This window comes from Ranitomeya imitator, chromosome 1 (assembly GCF_032444005.1).
Source record: "Ranitomeya imitator isolate aRanImi1 chromosome 1, aRanImi1.pri, whole genome shotgun sequence".
Lineage (NCBI taxonomy): Eukaryota > Metazoa > Chordata > Amphibia > Anura > Dendrobatidae > Ranitomeya > Ranitomeya imitator.
Window position 1 is genome coordinate 660552300 of NC_091282.1, and position 19263 is coordinate 660571562.

The 19263-nt window shown below is 46.0% G+C and overlaps 3 protein-coding genes across 6 annotated transcripts; 1 reads left to right on the plus strand and 2 right to left on the minus strand.

The window, feature by feature from the left end:
* Positions 1 to 163: 163 nt before the first annotated feature.
* On the minus strand, positions 164 to 2458 carry NIT1 (nitrilase 1). 4 transcript variants are annotated; one of them, XM_069728874.1, is made up of 6 exons: positions 2365 to 2458; positions 1667 to 1918; positions 1064 to 1167; positions 812 to 945; positions 612 to 737; positions 164 to 538 (listed from the first exon to the last, which is right to left on the minus strand). In XM_069728874.1, the coding sequence occupies exons 1-6, from the start codon at positions 2424 to 2426 to the stop codon at positions 269 to 271; spliced, it is 948 nt and encodes a 315-aa protein (XP_069584975.1). In that variant the 5' UTR covers positions 2427 to 2458; the 3' UTR covers positions 164 to 268. The 4 variants fall into 4 exon arrangements, with proteins under 4 accessions (XP_069584975.1, XP_069584979.1, XP_069584976.1 ...); XM_069728878.1 differs by having other exon boundaries at positions 2342 to 2422; XM_069728875.1 differs by lacking the exon at positions 2365 to 2458 and adding an exon at positions 2298 to 2331.
* PFDN2 (prefoldin subunit 2) lies at positions 2418 to 15591 on the plus strand. The gene is made up of 4 exons (XM_069728879.1): positions 2418 to 2553; positions 6099 to 6187; positions 14946 to 15069; positions 15181 to 15591. Exons 1-4 carry the CDS (start codon positions 2515 to 2517, stop codon positions 15358 to 15360), a joined length of 432 nt encoding a protein of 143 aa, XP_069584980.1. The 5' UTR covers positions 2418 to 2514; the 3' UTR covers positions 15361 to 15591.
* Positions 15592 to 17511: 1920 nt separating this feature from the next.
* On the minus strand, positions 17512 to 19041 carry KLHDC9 (kelch domain containing 9). The gene is made up of 4 exons (XM_069729105.1): positions 18536 to 19041; positions 18295 to 18463; positions 17956 to 18154; positions 17512 to 17886 (listed from the first exon to the last, which is right to left on the minus strand). The coding sequence occupies exons 1-4, from the start codon at positions 19039 to 19041 to the stop codon at positions 17723 to 17725; spliced, it is 1038 nt and encodes a 345-aa protein (XP_069585206.1). The 3' UTR covers positions 17512 to 17722.
* Positions 19042 to 19263: the final 222 nt, after the last annotated feature.

The following is a 19263-nucleotide window of genomic DNA, read 5'->3' on the forward strand; positions in this document are numbered from 1 at the left end:
CTGCATGTGGTGGATATAGCACTGTGTACCTGCTCCTGATAAATGAGTCTGAGCTACCTTCGTGTGTGTTTATGGTACACTTAGCACCGGCCACCAATGATTCCTCTGATCACTATTGAGAATATTTCTGTTCTACGAGTTATAATGGATGAGCAAGTAACCATTTATAAATCACAACCACCATTTATTTTTGTTCCTTGTGTAGATTACATCATATTGTGTGCGTGTACACGATTATTACGTCCTCCAGTGTCAGACATATTGTTTTTCAGCTTGATGTCTTTCTGGTGATACCACCGTATAGGTCAGGGCGGCGATGATCCTGCACCGGCATCTCCCTCCGCACCCGCTGAAGATATGGCAGGTCAATCTCTGCATAGCACAGGCCCGTTCCATCCGTGCACTGGGCTACTACTACCCCCCACGGATCTACAACCATGGCATGGCCGTACGACGTCCTGCGCGTGTTGTGCAACCCAGTTTGTGCCGCTGCCACCACATAGCACTGGTTCTCTATGGCGCGAGCTCGCAGTAACACCTGCAGGGTAGAGGATGGGATGAGTTTCACACTGTACCTAATTAGCAGTATCTCAGCACTCACAAAGACGCACCTCCCAGTGAGCCAGCCCGGTGGTGATGGTGAAAGCCGAGGGGTAAGTGAGAATCTCTGCTCCTTCCCGAGACAACACCAAAGATATCTCCGGGAACCGTAGATCATAGCAAACCGCTAGCCCGACCTACGGCACAGTGCAGTGATCAGACTCAGCTGGGACTGCATAACTTTGTCTTGGTCAAGCGATCTCCTCCTTACCTTTCCGACCGGGGTGCTGACAGGTGGTACAATCTCGCCCCCTGGGACGGTGAATCCGCTCTCCCGTAGTGTGATGCCACTCTGCAGCTCCACGTCAAATAGGTGTGCTTTACGGTAGATGGATACTATGTTCCCTGTCCGCAACACAAACAAGCTATGATAGAGCAGCCTCTACTACAAACACATCCAGAGCTGCATGCTTCTGTTTTACAGCACTGAGCATGCTGCTCTGGGAGTGACTGCAGCTCCTACCTGCAGCATCCAGGATCACATGGGAGTTGGAGATCCTTCTATCCTTGTCCCAGTCACTTCCTTTCTCGTGAAATCCTCCTAGAGATAACCAGACGCTGCTATCCCTGAGACCGGAGAGGAACAGCAATACATCAGTCACCCTACACCCCCTGGTGTTTTCTACTCCAGTCACAGTCAAAGCTGCACTTATATCAGGTCAAAAAAGAACAGCGAATGCAGGTTTGGATGTAAGTGGAGTATATGCATTATGACTTCAGATTGCAGTTTGACTGGAAAGGTAGACCCTAATCTTTAAAGGTCCCCTTCTTGATGGGGGAGTTACATGGTGTATTTGTCAGTGACACCTGTTGTGCGTTCAGAGTTTGCTTGGTGGCATTGCTACAGCGCAGCACAATACAGGTGCATGGGGGGCACAGGGGTCACATTGTGACAAGCCACGTGTCCAACAAGGTTGGATTTCCTGAAAATCGGTGATCGCCGTCTCCCTGGCCACAGTGCATCCCCATGAGACCCCATGAGACCCCACTGCACCATTATTGTGCAGTGCTGTAATGCCAACACTGAGGGAACATTGGTTCATCATTAGAGTGGCTCTAGCCTTACCTTGCCAGGCCGCTGTAGCGCTGTATGAGGTCCCCCTGCAGGGGCTCCGCCAGGTTGAGGGTCTCCTCAGTGCTTCCACCAATGTAGTCACAGGCCTCTGGCAGGAACACCATAGAGGCGCCGCGGGCCGATGCCTCCTGGACGAGCCGCGAGCATGTGGAGAAATTCTTCTCTTTATCTGATGTGGACGTCATCTGACAGACAGCTATCAGCGGCTTCTGCCCAGCACCCAAGGATGACATCTTTCTGACCCTTCACAGAAAAAAAAAAAAGTAGTCAGCCGAAACCACAACGTACCAGTCTGAGGTCAGACCATCAGCCCCGCATACAGGCAGCCAATAAGCAGATGAAAAAATATCACTAAAAATTTAAGTAGATTTCATAAAGTTTTATGGGAAGTTGTCAGACACTAATGGAAAGTTGCCAGCCTTTAATGGGAACATGTGAGATTCTCAAAAACTTATGTAGAAGATTTCAGCCTTTAATTGGAAGTTGTCAGCTACTTGTTGGCAGTTGTCATCCTCTTATGGGACGTTGTCAGCTACTTATAAACTCCACCTCTCACTGCAGTCAAATACGGGACTAAAGCTTCCATTATAGATTCTGGTCATGCACACTGCTATTAGCATACACTGACTGAAATGAGCAGGTTTCTCGCATTTTAGGGGCACACACCGGAATGACGTGACGTCACTCACCAGAGCCCGGTGATGACGCGGGCAGCGCGCCCCAGGAGCCGCCCGCAGCCCGAGCCCAGCATCCGGCGCTTAGTATGGCGAGCAGTGCAGCCGGAAGTCAGGTGACCTAACCTTCCGGTCCTGGCAGCAACTGATCCTAACGTGAGAAAGATGGCATCAGCGGCGGCCAAACAGATAGCGGCGGAGCAGGTAACCGGCATATATAGCTGCAGTGGTGTCCTCACTACTGTAATGTATCTAATATATCATATGTGGGGCGTGGTGATGTCACAGCTGTAATATATCATTATATGTGAGAAGCGGTGATGTCACTGCTGTAATATATCATTATATGTGAGGAGCGGTGATGTCACTGCTGTAATATATCATTATATGTGGGGAGCGGTGATGTCACTGCTGTAATATATCATTATATGTGGGGAGCGGTGATGTCACTGCTGTAATATACCATTATATGTGAGGAGCGGTGATGTCACTGCTGTAATATATCATTATTTGTGAGGAGCGGTGATGTCACTGCTGTAATATATCATTATATGTGAGGAGCGGTGATGTCACTGCTGTAATATATCATTATATGTGAGGAGCGGTGATGTCACTGCTGTAATATATCATTATATGTGAGGAGCGGTGATGTCACTGCTGTAATATATCATTATATGTGAGGAGCCGTGATGTCACTGCTGTAATATATCATTATATGTGAGGAGCGGTGATGTCACTGCTGTAATATATCATTATATGTGGGGAGTGGTGATGTCACTGCTGTAATATATCATTATATGTGAGGAGCGGTGATGTCACTGCTGTAATATATCATTATATGTGGGGAGCTGTGATGTCACTGCTGTAATATATTATTATATGTGGGGAGCGGTGATGTCACTGCTGTAATATATCATTATATGTGAGGAGCGGTGATGTCACTGCTGTAATATATCATTATATGTGGGGAGCCGTGATGTCACTGCTGTAATATATCATTATATGTGGGGAGCGGTGATGTCACTGCTGTAATATATCATTATATGTGAGGAGCGGTGATGTCACTGCTGTAATATATCATTATATGTGAGGAGCGGTGATGTCACTGCTGTAATATATCATTATATGTGGGGAGCCGTGATGTCACTGCTGTAATATATCATTATATGTGGGGAGCGGTGATGTCACTGCTGTAATATATCATTATATGTGAGGAGCGGTGATGTCACTGCTGTAATATATCATTATATGTGAGGAGCGGTGATGTCACTGCTGTAATATATCATTATATGTGGGGAGCTGTGATGTCACTGCTGTAATATATCATTATATGTGAGGAGCGGTGATGTCACTGCTGTAATATATCATTGTATGTGGAGAGCGGTGATGTCACTGCTGTAATATATCATTATATATGAGGAGCGGTGATGTGATTGCTGTAATATATCATTATATGTGGGGAGTGGTGATGTCACTGCTGTAATATATCATTATATGTGAGGAGCGGTGATGTCACTGCTGTAATATATCATTATATGTGAGGAGCCGTGATGTCACTGCTGTAATATATCATTATATGTGAGGAGCGGTGATGTCACTGCTGTAATATATCATTATATGTGGGGAGTGGTGATGTCACTGCTGTAATATATCATTATATGTGAGGAGCGGTGATGTCACTGCTGTAATATATCATTATATGTGAGGAGCGGTGATGTCACTGCTGTAATATATCATTATATGTGGGGAGCCGTGATGTCACTGCTGTAATATATCATTATATGTGGGGAGCGGTGATGTCACTGCTGTAATATATCATTATATGTGAGGAGCCGTGATGTCACTGCTGTAATATATCATTATATGTGGGGAGCGGTGATGTCACTGCTGTAATATATCATTATATGTGAGGAGCCGTGATGTCACTGCTGTAATATATCATTATATGTGGGGAGCTGTGATGTCACTGCTGTAATATATCATTATATGTGAGGAGCCGTGATGTCACTGCTGTAATATATCATTATATGTGGGGAGCTGTGATGTCACTGCTGTAATATATTATTATATGTGGGGAGCGGTGATGTCACTGCTGTAATATATAATTATATGTGAGGAGCGGTGATGTCACTGCTGTAATATACCATTATATGTGAGGAGCGGTGATGTCACTGCTGTAATATATCATTATATGTGAGGAGCGGTGATGTCACCGCTGTAATATATCATTATATGTGAGGAGCCGTGATGTCACCGCTGTAATATATCATTATATGTGAGGAGCCGTGATGTCACCGCTGTAATATATCATTATATGTGAGGAGCGGTGATGTCACCGCTGTAATATATCATTGTATGTGGGGAGCGGTGATGTCACCGCTGTAATATATCATTATATGTGGGGAGCGGTGATGTCACCGCTGTAATATATCATTATATGTGGGGAGCGGTGATGTCACCGCTGTAATATATCATTATATGTGAGGAGCGGTGATGTCACTGCTGTAATATATCATATGTGAGAAGCGGTGATGTCACAGCTGTAATATATCATTATATGTGAGGAGCGGTGATGTCACTGCTGTAATATATCATTATATGTGAGGAGCGGTGATGTCACTGCTGTAATATATCATTATATGTGAGGAGCGGTGATGTCACTGCTGTAATATATCATTATATGTGAGGAGCGGTGATGTCACTGCTGTAATATACCATTATATGTGAGGAGCGGTGATGTCACTGCTGTAATATATCATTATATGTGAGGAGCGGTGATGTCACAGCTGTAATATACCATTATATGTGAGGAGCGGTGATGTCACTGCTGTAATATATCATTATATGTGAGGAGCCGTGATGTCACTGCTGTAATATATCATTATATGTGGGGAGCGGTGATGTCACAGCTGTAATATAACATTATATGTGGGGAGCGGTGATGTCACAGCTGTAATATAACATTATATGTGGGGAGCGGTGATGTCACAGCTGTAATATATCATTATATGTGGGGAGCGGTGATGTCACAGCTGTAATATAACATTATATGTGGGGAGCGGTGATGTCACAGCTGTAATATAACATTATATGTGGGGAGCGGTGATGTCACAGCTGTAATATAACATTATATGTGGGGAGCGGTGATGTCACAGCTGTAATATATCATTATATGTGAGGAGCGGTGATGTCACAGCTGTAATATATCATTATATGTGAGGAGCCGTGATGTCACTGCTGTAATATACCATTATATGTGAGGAGCGGTGATGTCACTGCTGTAATATATCATTATATGTGAGGAGCCGTGATGTCACTGCTGTAATATATCATTATATGTGAGGAGCCGTGATGTCACTGCTGTAATATATCATTATATGTGAGGAGCCGTGATGTCACTGCTGTAATATACCATTATATGTGAGGAGCGGTGATGTCACTGCTGTAATATATCATTATATGTGAGGAGCCGTGATGTCACTGCTGTAATATATCATTATATGTGAGGAGCGGTGATGTCACTGCTGTAATATATCATTATATGTGAGGAGCGGTGATGTCACTGCTGTAATATATCATTATATGTGGGGAGCGGTGATGTCACTGCTGTAATATGTCATTATATGTGAGGAGCGGTGATGTCACTGCTGTAATATATCATTATATGTGAGGAGCGGTGATGTCACTGCTGTAATAAAAAATGATGGGAGTATCTATGTTGGTAATTTCTTTTGTTTCCGCCCCTTTAGGTTGTCGCTGGGTTTAATCGCCTCAGGCAAGAACAGAGAGGATTAGCCTCCAAAGCGGCGGAGCTCGAGATGGAGTTAAATGAACACACGTCAGTATAATTTCTTCATATTTACCTCAGTAGAGGAGAGATCAGCTACTTTTTTTTTTATAATAACTCTCCACTCATGTTGGGAGTTGTAGTTTACCAACAAATAATGGCTCATACAGTGCTGATCCTTGTTGTAATGATGGATAGGAGGCATTCTCAGTGGTATCACCCCTGATCTCTAGTGATGGATAGGAGGCATTCTCAGTGGTATCACCCCTGATCTCTAGTGATGGATAGGAGGCATTCTCAGTGATGTCACTGCTGATCTCTAGTGATGGATAGGAGGTATTCTCAGTGATGTCACCGCTGATCTCTAGTGATGGATAGGAGGCATTCTCAGTGATGTCACCGCTGATCTCTAGTGATGGATAGGAGGCATTCTCAGTGATGTCACTGCTGATCTCTAGTGATGGATAGGAGACATTCTCAGTGATGTCACCTCTGATCTCTAGTGATGGATAGGAGGTATTCTCAGTGATATCACCCCTGATCTCTAGTGATGGATAGGAGGCATTCTCAGTGATGTCACCGCTGATCTCTAGTGATGGATAGGAGGCATTCTCAGTGATGTCACCTCTGATCTCTAGTGATGGATAGGAGGCATTCTCAGTGATGTCACCGCTGATCTCTAGTGATGGATAGGAGGTATTCTCAGTGATGTCACCGCTGATCTCTAGTGATGGATAGGAGGCATTCTCAGTGATGTCACCGCTGATCTCTAGTGATGGATAGGAGGCATTCTCAGTGATGTCACTGCTGATCTCTAGTGATGGATAGGAGGTATTCTCAGTGATATCACCCCTGATCTCTAGTGATGGATAGGAGGCATTCTCAGTGATGTCACCGCTGATCTCTAGTGATGGATAGGAGGTATTCTCAGTGATATCACCCCTGATCTCTAGTGATGGATAGGAGGCATTCTCAGTGATGTCACCGCTGATCTCTAGTGATGGATAGGAGGCATTCTCAGTGATGTCACCTCTGATCTCTAGTGATGGATAGGAGGCATTCTCAGTGATGTCACCGCTGATCTCTAGTGATGGATAGGAGGTATTCTCAGTGATGTCACCGCTGATCTCTAGTGATGGATAGGAGGCATTCTCAGTGATGTCACCGCTGATCTCTAGTGATGGATAGGAGGCATTCTCAGTGATGTCACTGCTGATCTCTAGTGATGGATAGGAGACATTCTCAGTGATGTCACCTCTGATCTCTAGTGATGGATAGGAGGTATTCTCAGTGATATCACCCCTGATCTCTAGTGATGGATAGGAGGCATTCTCAGTGATGTCACCGCTGATCTCTAGTGATGGATAGGAGGCATTCTCAGTGATGTCACCTCTGATCTCTAGTGATGGATAGGAGGCATTCTCAGTGATGTCACCGCTGATCACTAGTGATGGATAGGAGACATTCTCAGTGATGTCACTGCTGATCTCTAGTGATGGATAGGAGACATTCTCAGTGATGTCACTGCTGATCTCTAGTGATGGATAGGAGGCATTCTCAGTGATGTCACCGCTGATCTCTAGTGATGGATAGGAGGCATTCTCAGTGGTATCACCCCTGATCTCTAGTGATGGATAGGAGGCATTCTCAGTGATGTCACTGCTGATCTCTAGTGATGGATGAGAGGCATTCTCAGTGATGTCACCGCTGATCTCTAGTGATGGGTAGGAGACATTCTCAGTGATGTCACTGCTGATCTCTAGTGATGGGTAGGAGACATTCTCAGTGATGTCACTGCTGATCTCTAGTGATGGATAGGAGGCATTCTCAGTGATGTCACTGCTGATCTCTAGTGATGGATAGGAGGCATTCTCAGTGATGTCACCGCTGATCTCTAGTGATGGATAGGAGGCATTCTCAGTGATGTCACCGCTGATCTCTAGTGATGGATAGGAGGCATTCTCAGTGATGTCACTGCTGATCTCTAGTGATGGATGAGAGGCATTCTCAGTGATGTCACCGCTGATCTCTAGTGATGGATAGGAGGCATTCTCAGTGATGTCACTGCTGATCTCTAGTGATGGATAGGAGACATTCTCAGTGGTGTCACCCCTGATCTCTAGTGATGGATAGGAGGCATTCTCAGTGATGTCACTGCTGATCTCTAGTGATGGATGAGAGGCATTCTCAGTGATGTCACCGCTGATCTCTAGTGATGGATAGGAGGCATTCTCAGTGATGTCACCTCTGATCTCTAGTGATGGATAGGAGGCATTCTCAGTGATGTCACCTCTGATCTCTAGTGATGGATAGGAGGCATTCTCAGTGATGTCACCGCTGATCACTAGTGATGGATAGGAGACATTCTCAGTGATGTCACTGCTGATCTCTAGTGATGGATAGGAGACATTCTCAGTGATGTCACTGCTGATCTCTAGTGATGGATAGGAGGCATTCTCAGTGATGTCACCGCTGATCTCTAGTGATGGATGAGAGGCATTCTCAGTGATGTCACCGCTGATCTCTAGTGATGGATAGGAGGCATTCTCAGTGATGTCACCGCTGATCCCTAGTGATGGATAGGAGGCATTCTCAGTGATGTCACCTCTGATCTCTAGTGATGGATAGGAGGCATTCTCAGTGATGTCACCGCTGATCTCTAGTGATGGATAGGAGGCATTCTCAGTGATGTCACCGCTGATCCCTAGTGATGGATAGGAGGCATTCTCAGTGATGTCACCTCTGATCTCTAGTGATGGATAGGAGGCATTCTCAGTGATGTCACCGCTGATCTCTAGTGATGGATAGGAGGCATTCTCAGTGATGTCACCGCTGATCTGATGGATAGGAGGTATTCTCAGTGATGTCACCTCTGATCTCTAGTGATGGATAGGAGGCATTCTCAGTGATGTCACCGCTGATCTCTAGTGATGGATAGTAGACATTCTCTGTGATGTCACCTCTGATCTCTAGTGATGGATAGGAGGCATTCTCAGTGATGTCACCTCTGATCTCTAGTGATGGATAGGAGGCATTCTCAGTGATGTCACCTCTGATCTCTAGTGATGGATAGGAGGCATTCTCAGTGATGTCACCGCTGATCTCTAGTGATGGATAGGAGACATTCTCTGTGATGTCACCTCTGATCTCTAGTGATGGATAGGAGGCATTCTCAGTGATGTCACTGCTGATCTCTAGTGATGGATAGGAGGCATTCTCAGTGATGTCACTGCTGATCTCTAGTGATGGATAGGAGGCATTCTCAGTGATGTCACCTCTGATCTCTAGTGATGGATAGGAGGCATTCTCAGTGATGTCACTGCTGATCTCTAGTGATGGATAGGAGGCATTCTCAGTGATGTCACTGCTGATCTCTAGTGATAGATAGGAGACATTCTCTGTGATGTCACCTCTGATCTCTAGTGATGGATAGGAGGCATTCTCAGTGATGTCACTGCTGATCTCTAGTGATGGATAGGAGGCATTCTCAGTGATGTCACTGCTGATCTCTAGTGATGGATAGGAGGCATTCTCAGTGATGTCACCGCTGATCTCTAGTGATGGATAGGAGGCATTCTCAGTGATGTCACCGCTGATCTCTAGTGATGGATAGGAGGCATTCTCAGTGATGTCACTGCTGATCTCTAGTGATGGATAGGAGGCATTCTCAGTGATGTCACCCCTGATCTCTAGTGATGGATAGGAGGCATTCTCAGTGATGTCACCGCTGATCTCTAGTGATGGATAGGAGGCATTCTCAGTGATGTCACCGCTGATCTCTAGTGATGGATTCGAGGCATTCTCAGTGATGTCACCGCTTATCTCTAGTGATGGATTGGAGGCATTCTCAGTGATGTCACCGCTGATCTCTAGTGATGGATTGGAGGCATTCTCAGTGATGTCACCGCTGATCTCTAGTGATGGATAGGAGGCATTCTCAGTGATGTCACTGCTGATCTCTAGTGATGGATAGGAGGCATTCTCAGTGATGTCACTGCTGATCTCTAGTGATGGATAGGAGGCATTCTCAGTGATGTCACCGCTGATCTGATGGATAGGAGGTATTCTCAGTGATGTAACTGCTGATCTCTAGTGATGGATAGGAGGCATTCTCAGTGATGTCACCGCTGATCACTAGTGATGGATAGGAGACATTCTCAGTGATGTCACTGCTGATCTCTAGTGATGGATAGGAGACATTCTCAGTGATGTCACTGCTGATCTCTAGTGATGGATAGGAGGCATTCTCAGTGATGTCACCGCTGATCTCTAGTGATGGATGAGAGGCATTCTCAGTGATGTCACCGCTGATCTCTAGTGATGGATAGGAGGCATTCTCAGTGATGTCACCGCTGATCCCTAGTGATGGATAGGAGGCATTCTCAGTGATGTCACCTCTGATCTCTAGTGATGGATAGGAGGCATTCTCAGTGATGTCACCGCTGATCTCTAGTGATGGATAGGAGGCATTCTCAGTGATGTCACCGCTGATCCCTAGTGATGGATAGGAGGCATTCTCAGTGATGTCACCTCTGATCTCTAGTGATGGATAGGAGGCATTCTCAGTGATGTCACCGCTGATCTCTAGTGATGGATAGGAGGCATTCTCAGTGATGTCACCGCTGATCTCTAGTGATGGATAGTAGACATTCTCTGTGATGTCACCTCTGATCTCTAGTGATGGATAGGAGGCATTCTCAGTGATGTCACCTCTGATCTCTAGTGATGGATAGGAGGCATTCTCAGTGATGTCACCTCTGATCTCTAGTGATGGATAGGAGGCATTCTCAGTGATGTCACCGCTGATCTCTAGTGATGGATAGGAGACATTCTCTGTGATGTCACCTCTGATCTCTAGTGATGGATAGGAGGCATTCTCAGTGATGTCACTGCTGATCTCTAGTGATGGATAGGAGGCATTCTCAGTGATGTCACTGCTGATCTCTAGTGATGGATAGGAGGCATTCTCAGTGATGTCACCTCTGATCTCTAGTGATGGATAGGAGGCATTCTCAGTGATGTCACTGCTGATCTCTAGTGATGGATAGGAGGCATTCTCAGTGATGTCACTGCTGATCTCTAGTGATAGATAGGAGACATTCTCTGTGATGTCACCTCTGATCTCTAGTGATGGATAGGAGGCATTCTCAGTGATGTCACTGCTGATCTCTAGTGATGGATAGGAGGCATTCTCAGTGATGTCACTGCTGATCTCTAGTGATGGATAGGAGGCATTCTCAGTGATGTCACCGCTGATCTCTAGTGATGGATTCGAGGCATTCTCAGTGATGTCACCGCTTATCTCTAGTGATGGATTGGAGGCATTCTCAGTGATGTCACCGCTGATCTCTAGTGATGGATTGGAGGCATTCTCAGTGATGTCACCGCTGATCTCTAGTGATGGATAGGAGGCATTCTCAGTGATGTCACTGCTGATCTCTAGTGATGGATAGGAGGCATTCTCAGTGATGTCACTGCTGATCTCTAGTGATGGATAGGAGGCATTCTCAGTGATGTCACCGCTGATCTGATGGATAGGAGGTATTCTCAGTGATGTAACTGCTGATCTCTAGTGATGGATAGGAGGCATTCTCAGTGATGTCACCGCTGATCACTAGTGATGGATAGGAGACATTCTCAGTGATGTCACTGCTGATCTCTAGTGATGGATAGGAGACATTCTCAGTGATGTCACTGCTGATCTCTAGTGATGGATAGGAGGCATTCTCAGTGATGTCACCGCTGATCTCTAGTGATGGATGAGAGGCATTCTCAGTGATGTCACCGCTGATCTCTAGTGATGGATAGGAGGCATTCTCAGTGATGTCACCGCTGATCCCTAGTGATGGATAGGAGGCATTCTCAGTGATGTCACCTCTGATCTCTAGTGATGGATAGGAGGCATTCTCAGTGATGTCACCGCTGATCTCTAGTGATGGATAGGAGGCATTCTCAGTGATGTCACCGCTGATCCCTAGTGATGGATAGGAGGCATTCTCAGTGATGTCACCTCTGATCTCTAGTGATGGATAGGAGGCATTCTCAGTGATGTCACCGCTGATCTCTAGTGATGGATAGGAGGCATTCTCAGTGATGTCACCGCTGATCTCTAGTGATGGATAGTAGACATTCTCTGTGATGTCACCTCTGATCTCTAGTGATGGATAGGAGGCATTCTCAGTGATGTCACCTCTGATCTCTAGTGATGGATAGGAGGCATTCTCAGTGATGTCACCTCTGATCTCTAGTGATGGATAGGAGGCATTCTCAGTGATGTCACCGCTGATCTCTAGTGATGGATAGGAGACATTCTCTGTGATGTCACCTCTGATCTCTAGTGATGGATAGGAGGCATTCTCAGTGATGTCACTGCTGATCTCTAGTGATGGATAGGAGGCATTCTCAGTGATGTCACTGCTGATCTCTAGTGATGGATAGGAGGCATTCTCAGTGATGTCACCTCTGATCTCTAGTGATGGATAGGAGGCATTCTCAGTGATGTCACTGCTGATCTCTAGTGATGGATAGGAGGCATTCTCAGTGATGTCACTGCTGATCTCTAGTGATAGATAGGAGACATTCTCTGTGATGTCACCTCTGATCTCTAGTGATGGATAGGAGGCATTCTCAGTGATGTCACTGCTGATCTCTAGTGATGGATAGGAGGCATTCTCAGTGATGTCACTGCTGATCTCTAGTGATGGATAGGAGGCATTCTCAGTGATGTCACCGCTGATCTCTAGTGATGGATAGGAGGCATTCTCAGTGATGTCACCGCTGATCTCTAGTGATGGATAGGAGGCATTCTCAGTGATGTCACTGCTGATCTCTAGTGATGGATAGGAGGCATTCTCAGTGATGTCACCCCTGATCTCTAGTGATGGATAGGAGGCATTCTCAGTGATGTCACCGCTGATCTCTAGTGATGGATAGGAGGCATTCTCAGTGATGTCACCGCTGATCTCTAGTGATGGATTCGAGGCATTCTCAGTGATGTCACCGCTTATCTCTAGTGATGGATTGGAGGCATTCTCAGTGATGTCACCGCTGATCTCTAGTGATGGATTGGAGGCATTCTCAGTGATGTCACCGCTGATCTCTAGTGATGGATAGGAGGCATTCTCAGTGATGTCACTGCTGATCTCTAGTGATGGATAGGAGGCATTCTCAGTGATGTCACTGCTGATCTCTAGTGATGGATAGGAGGCATTCTCAGTGATGTCACCGCTGATCTGATGGATAGGAGGTATTCTCAGTGATGTAACTGCTGATCTCTAGTGATGGATAGGAGGCATTCTCAGTGATGTCACCGCTGATCTCTAGTGATGGATAGGAGGCATTCTCAGTGATGTCACTGCTGATCTCTAGTGATGGATAGGAGGCATTCTCAGTGATGTCACCTCTGATCTCTAGTGATGGATAGGAGGCATTCTCAGTGATGTCACGGCTGATCTCTAGTGATGGATAGGTGGCATTCTCAGTGATGTCACCTCTGATCTCTAGTAATGGATTGGAGGCATTCTCAGTGATGTCACTGCTGATCTCTAGTGATGGATAGGAGGCATTCTCAGTGATGTCACCGCTGATCTCTAGTGATGGATAGGTGGCATTCTCAGTGATGTCACCGCTGATCTCTAGTGATGGATAGGAGGCATTCTCAGTGATGTCACCGCTGATCTCTAGTGATGGATAGGAGGCATTCTCAGTGATGTCACCGCTGATCTCTAGTGATGGATAGGTGGCATTCTCAGTGATGTCACCTCTGATCTCTAGTGATGGATAGGTGGCATTCTCAGTGATGTCACCGCTGATCTCTAGTGATGGATAGGAGGCATTCTCAGTGATGTCACCGCTGATCTCTAGTGATGGATAGGAGACATTCTCAGTGATGTCACCGCTGATCTCTAGTGATGGATAGGAGGCATTCTCAGTGATGTCACCTCTGATCTCTAGTGATGGATAGGAGGCATTCTCAGTGATGTCACCGCTGATCTCTAGTGATGGATAGGAGGCATTCTCAGTGATGTCACCTCTGATCTCTAGTGATGGATAGGAGGCATTCTCAGTGATGTCACCGCTGATCTCTAGTGATGGATAGGAGGCATTCTCAGTGATGTCACCTCTGATCTCTAGTGATGGATAGGAGGCATTCTCAGTGATGTCACCCCTGATCTCTAGTGATGGATAGGAGGCATTCTCAGTGATGTCACCGCTGATCTCTAGTGATGGATAGGAGGCATTCTCAGTGATGTCACCTCTGATCTCTAGTGATGGATAGGAGGCATTCTCAGTGATGTCACCGCTGATCTCTAGTGATGGATAGGAGGCATTCTCTGTGATGTCACCTCTGATCTCTAATACAAATAGAAAGAAGTCTAGCACTCAACTTAAGCGGCAAAAGATTTGATTTATTTGTAGCACTCGAAACGTTTCAGTCCATAAGGACTTTCTTCAGTCACGTGCCGTTAGAAGCCCGTAGGGCTGGGTTCAGAAAGAGCAGGGATGCACAGAATGTGCAAAAAGCGCCGCCACAGCTTGCGTTATAGAGAATGGAGGTAAAATAGAGCTTAGTTAGAGTGCTGTAATGGTGGGGCAATGGCCGCACATCACGATGTAGCACCCACAAGCTGAAAGCGCTGGTGTTCGGGGTGAGGGGCACTGCCTCCAGACATGGTATCCACCACTAGTCTCTAGTGGATAGGCGGCATATTAGTGATGTCACCGCTGATCTCTAGTGATGGATAGGAGGCATTCTCAGTGATGTCACCGCTGATCCACTAAACTAACCCCTTATTTTCTTTGTCTGTAGACTGGTGATTGATACGCTGAAGGATGTGGATCAGGACAGGAAGTGTTATCGGATGGTCGGGGGGGTGTTGGTGGAGCGCACAGTGAAGGAAGTCCTCCCCGCTCTGCAGAATAATAAGGATCAGGTGAGGCTCATGCAAGAGACGTTACATGTCCAGGCTCTGTGTTTCTTGCTGCATCTGTTTGTCTTGTTCTGCAGATCATTGCATCAGCATTTGTAATCAATCTAATTTCAGATCAATAAGATTATTGAGACGCTGAGCTCGCAGCTGCAGACCAAGGGCCGCGAGCTCAACGAGTATCGGGAGAAGCATAACATCCGCCTCATGGGTGAAGACAACCAGAAGCAGCCACCCAAAGAGAATGGAGATGGACCTGGCAGCAAACCAAGCTCTGCTGGTGTCTTGGTGTCGTGATTCTCCCATGGGAGCTACCGTTTTTATCCTTTTAATTTTATTGAGGACGAATCTGGAGTCCCCTCCTGTGGTAACAAGTCACTCTCATTTTTGAGTTGTGCGCCTCATAAGTTGGGTTTCTTCTGAACATGAACTCACCCGGCACCAAGGACACTCTCATGGGTTTATGATGGGCACGACCGACCTTTGTTTTATTTTTGTTAAATAAAGTTTTTGTTGTTGCAGTTATAAGGCATCTGTAGTTTATTCCCTCTGCAGCAGACGACGGCGTCACAATATTGATGGGTGGACAGAGCATCCTGCATAGGATGGCTGCATTATCACTGTGAACAGAACCTCTCACATAAGATGTCCGCTCTCATGCGATGGATAGAACCTTCTGCAGAGGGGGACGACCCTGCCGCCATGGCTGGCACCTCCTGTACAGGGCGTCGACCCTGCCCCCATGGCTAGAACCTCCAGCAGAGGTATTTGAGTTTTTCCATACAAAAAGTGAAACTCATAAGTTATATAAAGTCATTACAAACAGATTGATGTATTTCAAGTGTTTATTTCTGTCAATGTTGATGATTATGGCTTACAGCCATTGAGAACCCAAAAGTTATTATCTCAGTAAATTAGTAATATACATTATAGGAAAGAAGTGCAGATAGTGTCTTATCTCCCAATTTAAGGGAAGATTCACCAGTAGTGTAACTGCTCACCTGATGTAAATGTTCACAAGCATATAGTGCCGGCTGCTGCAGATCCACCGGTCGACACATGACCGTAGCTGAATTGCTGAATAGGAGGATTTGTGGTATTTTCCTGAGGAAGGAGTCATATGCACTCCGAAACGCGCAGAATAAACCACTGTTCAACTGTACATTGTGTCTGATTTGGATGAGCTGACAGCGTGGATCATAACCCACAAATCCTCCTATTCAGTATCTCCGTAAATTAGAATACGTGATAACTCCAGCTTGAAAAATTATATTAAAATCCAAAATGCTGGCCTACTGAAATGTATGTTCAGTAAATGCAATCAATTCTTGGTCGGGGCTCCTTTTGCATCAACTACTGCATCAATGGACCGGTGCCAAGTCCTACTAGAGAATGAAATTTCCATCTTCAAAAAGCTTGTCGGCAGAGGAAAGCATGAAGTAGCCTGTGCTGACTTTGGTATTCATAAAACACAGTGGACCTACACCAGCAGATGACATGGCTCCCCAAACCATCACTGATTGTCACCTTGATTTCCAAATGAAATGCAAAATTTACTTTCATCTGAAAACAGCACCGTGGACCACTGATCAACAGTCCAGTTCTTTTTCTCCTTGGCCCAGGTAAGACGCTTCTGGCGTTGTCTATAGGTCATGAGTGGCTTGACACAAGGAATGCGACACTTGTAGCCCATGTCCTGGATACGTCTGTGTGTGGTGGCTCTTGAAGCAATGACCCCAGCAGGAGTCCACTACTTGTGAATCTCCCCCAAATTTTTGAATGGCCTTTTCTTAACAATCCTGTCAAGGCTGCTGTTATCCCGATTGCTTGTGCACCTTTTTCTACCACATTTTTTCCCTCCACTCAACATTCCATTAATATGCTTGGATACAACACTCTGAACAGCCGGCTTCTTTAGCAATGACCTTTTGTGGCTTACCCTTCTTGTGGAGTGTGTCACTGACTGCCTTCTGGATATCTGTCTAGTCAGCAGTCTTCCCCATGATTGTGGAGCCTACAGAAACAGACTAAGGGACCTTTGTAAACGCTTAGGAAGCCTTTGCAGGTGTTTTTTTTGTTAATTATTCTAACTTACTGAGATAATGACTTGTGGGTTTTCATTGGCTGTAAGCCATAATTATTAACTTTAACAAAATTAATCAATTGAAATAGATCACTGTTTGTAATGACTATATAATGTTTCACTTTCTATATTGAAGAACTGAAATAAATTTACGTTTTGATTATTTAATTTTGTAAGAAGCACCTGTAGGCATGTAAATTCGGCCTCTTGTTTTACCTTCTCACCTGAAATTTCAGCTGAACTTTATTGTAAATCAGCTGAGAAGAGCTCCTAAGATGCTCTGTGAGAAATCACTTATAGATTCTTGGTTAGCTCATTCTGCTGCCTGCTACTTATTGTGCCACGCAGACACACAAGATGCCAAATACTGCACAATTTTTAATGAAACCAAGTGGTAAAATGGATTTTGGCCCCAAAAAATTGATATAGAGCTATGTGACGGCACATTGTCCTGCGTGGTGAGCTGTTGGGGTACAGGCGAATTTTTGATCTTTTTCAGTTTTGATTATTATAGTCTTTCTAGCTGTTACATCACTGCTCAAGGGGAGAGAATGAAACCCTTGCAGTCTCTGTCCATTACAGGAAATCAAGCACAGAGATGGTAGGGCAAGGTGTTCTGCCATCAGCACCAAATCCACCCACGAGATACAGGCGGCCATTAAGCAGGCAGGTCCGGTGGCCGACTCTCTTCTGCCCAGGGTCTGATCCAGGGAAAAGGAACCAGCTCATTGGGGTGCAGCCTGTAAATGGATATTGGGGTGATGGCAGCATGATCAAATGTAAAACCTACAAATCAGTGAAAAACTCACGTGTGTCGCAGACATAGAGGTCGTTGCAGACGACATCACGGCTCCGTGCGAGAGTTTCTCCACCGTAAACCACTATAAAAGGACCGATAGTGGAGCAGGAATGATGCCGCAGGTTCTTGGGGGTTTCACGTTTGGCTTTATCTGAGGTTACAAGCTTAGACAACTGCTCGGACAGCGGAGAGTCAGGAAATAAATTCTCCTTGAGAAGAGAGACGTAATATTAGGAAGGAGTCAGACCAATCTAGCCGGAAATGGTAGCTAAACCTTCAAAGAACATTTGTGGTCCTCCATTATGTTTGGCAATGAAGCTCTGTCCATTGCGGCATTTCTGGCTAATACCTGGATTTTTCCTGCTTCCCACCATCCGACTAAGTCACCAGCAGCTGATTCTCTGCCTCCGAATACGAAGAGAGACCATCCATGTCTTGTGCTATGTCTGATGTCGGACTTCAGGAGGACAGCGGTGTGTCCTGATCGTGATGCAGTGTGTGATTCCTCCTCTTTGTACCTGTGGATGACACATGCAGATTTTATGGACAAGTGTGCGTCGAGCCAGGTGACCAGTACAAATGATACTTGCCGGTAAGTCTTGGCTGTGGCATTCAGATGTAGGGTGTATACGCTGGCATAACGTCTCTGTGTGCGTAGTCCACCTTCCCGGCCCACCACGCAAAGCTCGCGGTCGGATACCTTGGTGCAGGTGTGACTGCTGAGCCCCGCTGGGGGGTTACTGGATGGCTCCTCTGCCCATGATGCCCACTCCTTGGTCTTTGTATCATAGCTGCAGATGGTGGATAATCTCCGTGCACCATCCCATCCCCCAACCACACAAAGCCACCTGTTATTGAGAGCAACTGCATCGTGATGACTCCTCCTAAACATACTGTCCTGACCGCCACTGTCTGCTGTTGTCTGCTCCGGGTCAAAGGTCACAATTTCATCAAGAGGGGGGTCTTTGGGGTCAGTGGATTTTACCCCTCCGTATAGATACAGCTTGCCCTGTATTGGTGTACATGTGTGGTGGGCAAGGGCGAATCGTGTATCGTGAGCCACCGGGGTCCATTTCCACAGATCTGCTCCGGACATTACCGCTGGGGCTACAAAACACATGGAAATGCTTTACTGAGGGCAGATGACCCTTACTGAGACACACCCATTATCTACTACCCGAGACACACCCTCTAAATGATCTCTACTGAGGCATAGTCACTGAATTCCTACTGAGATAAACTCCTTAGACAATCCCTATTGAAAGACAGCCACTAAACGATCCCTGCTGAGGAATGCCCACTAAGCGATCCCACTAAA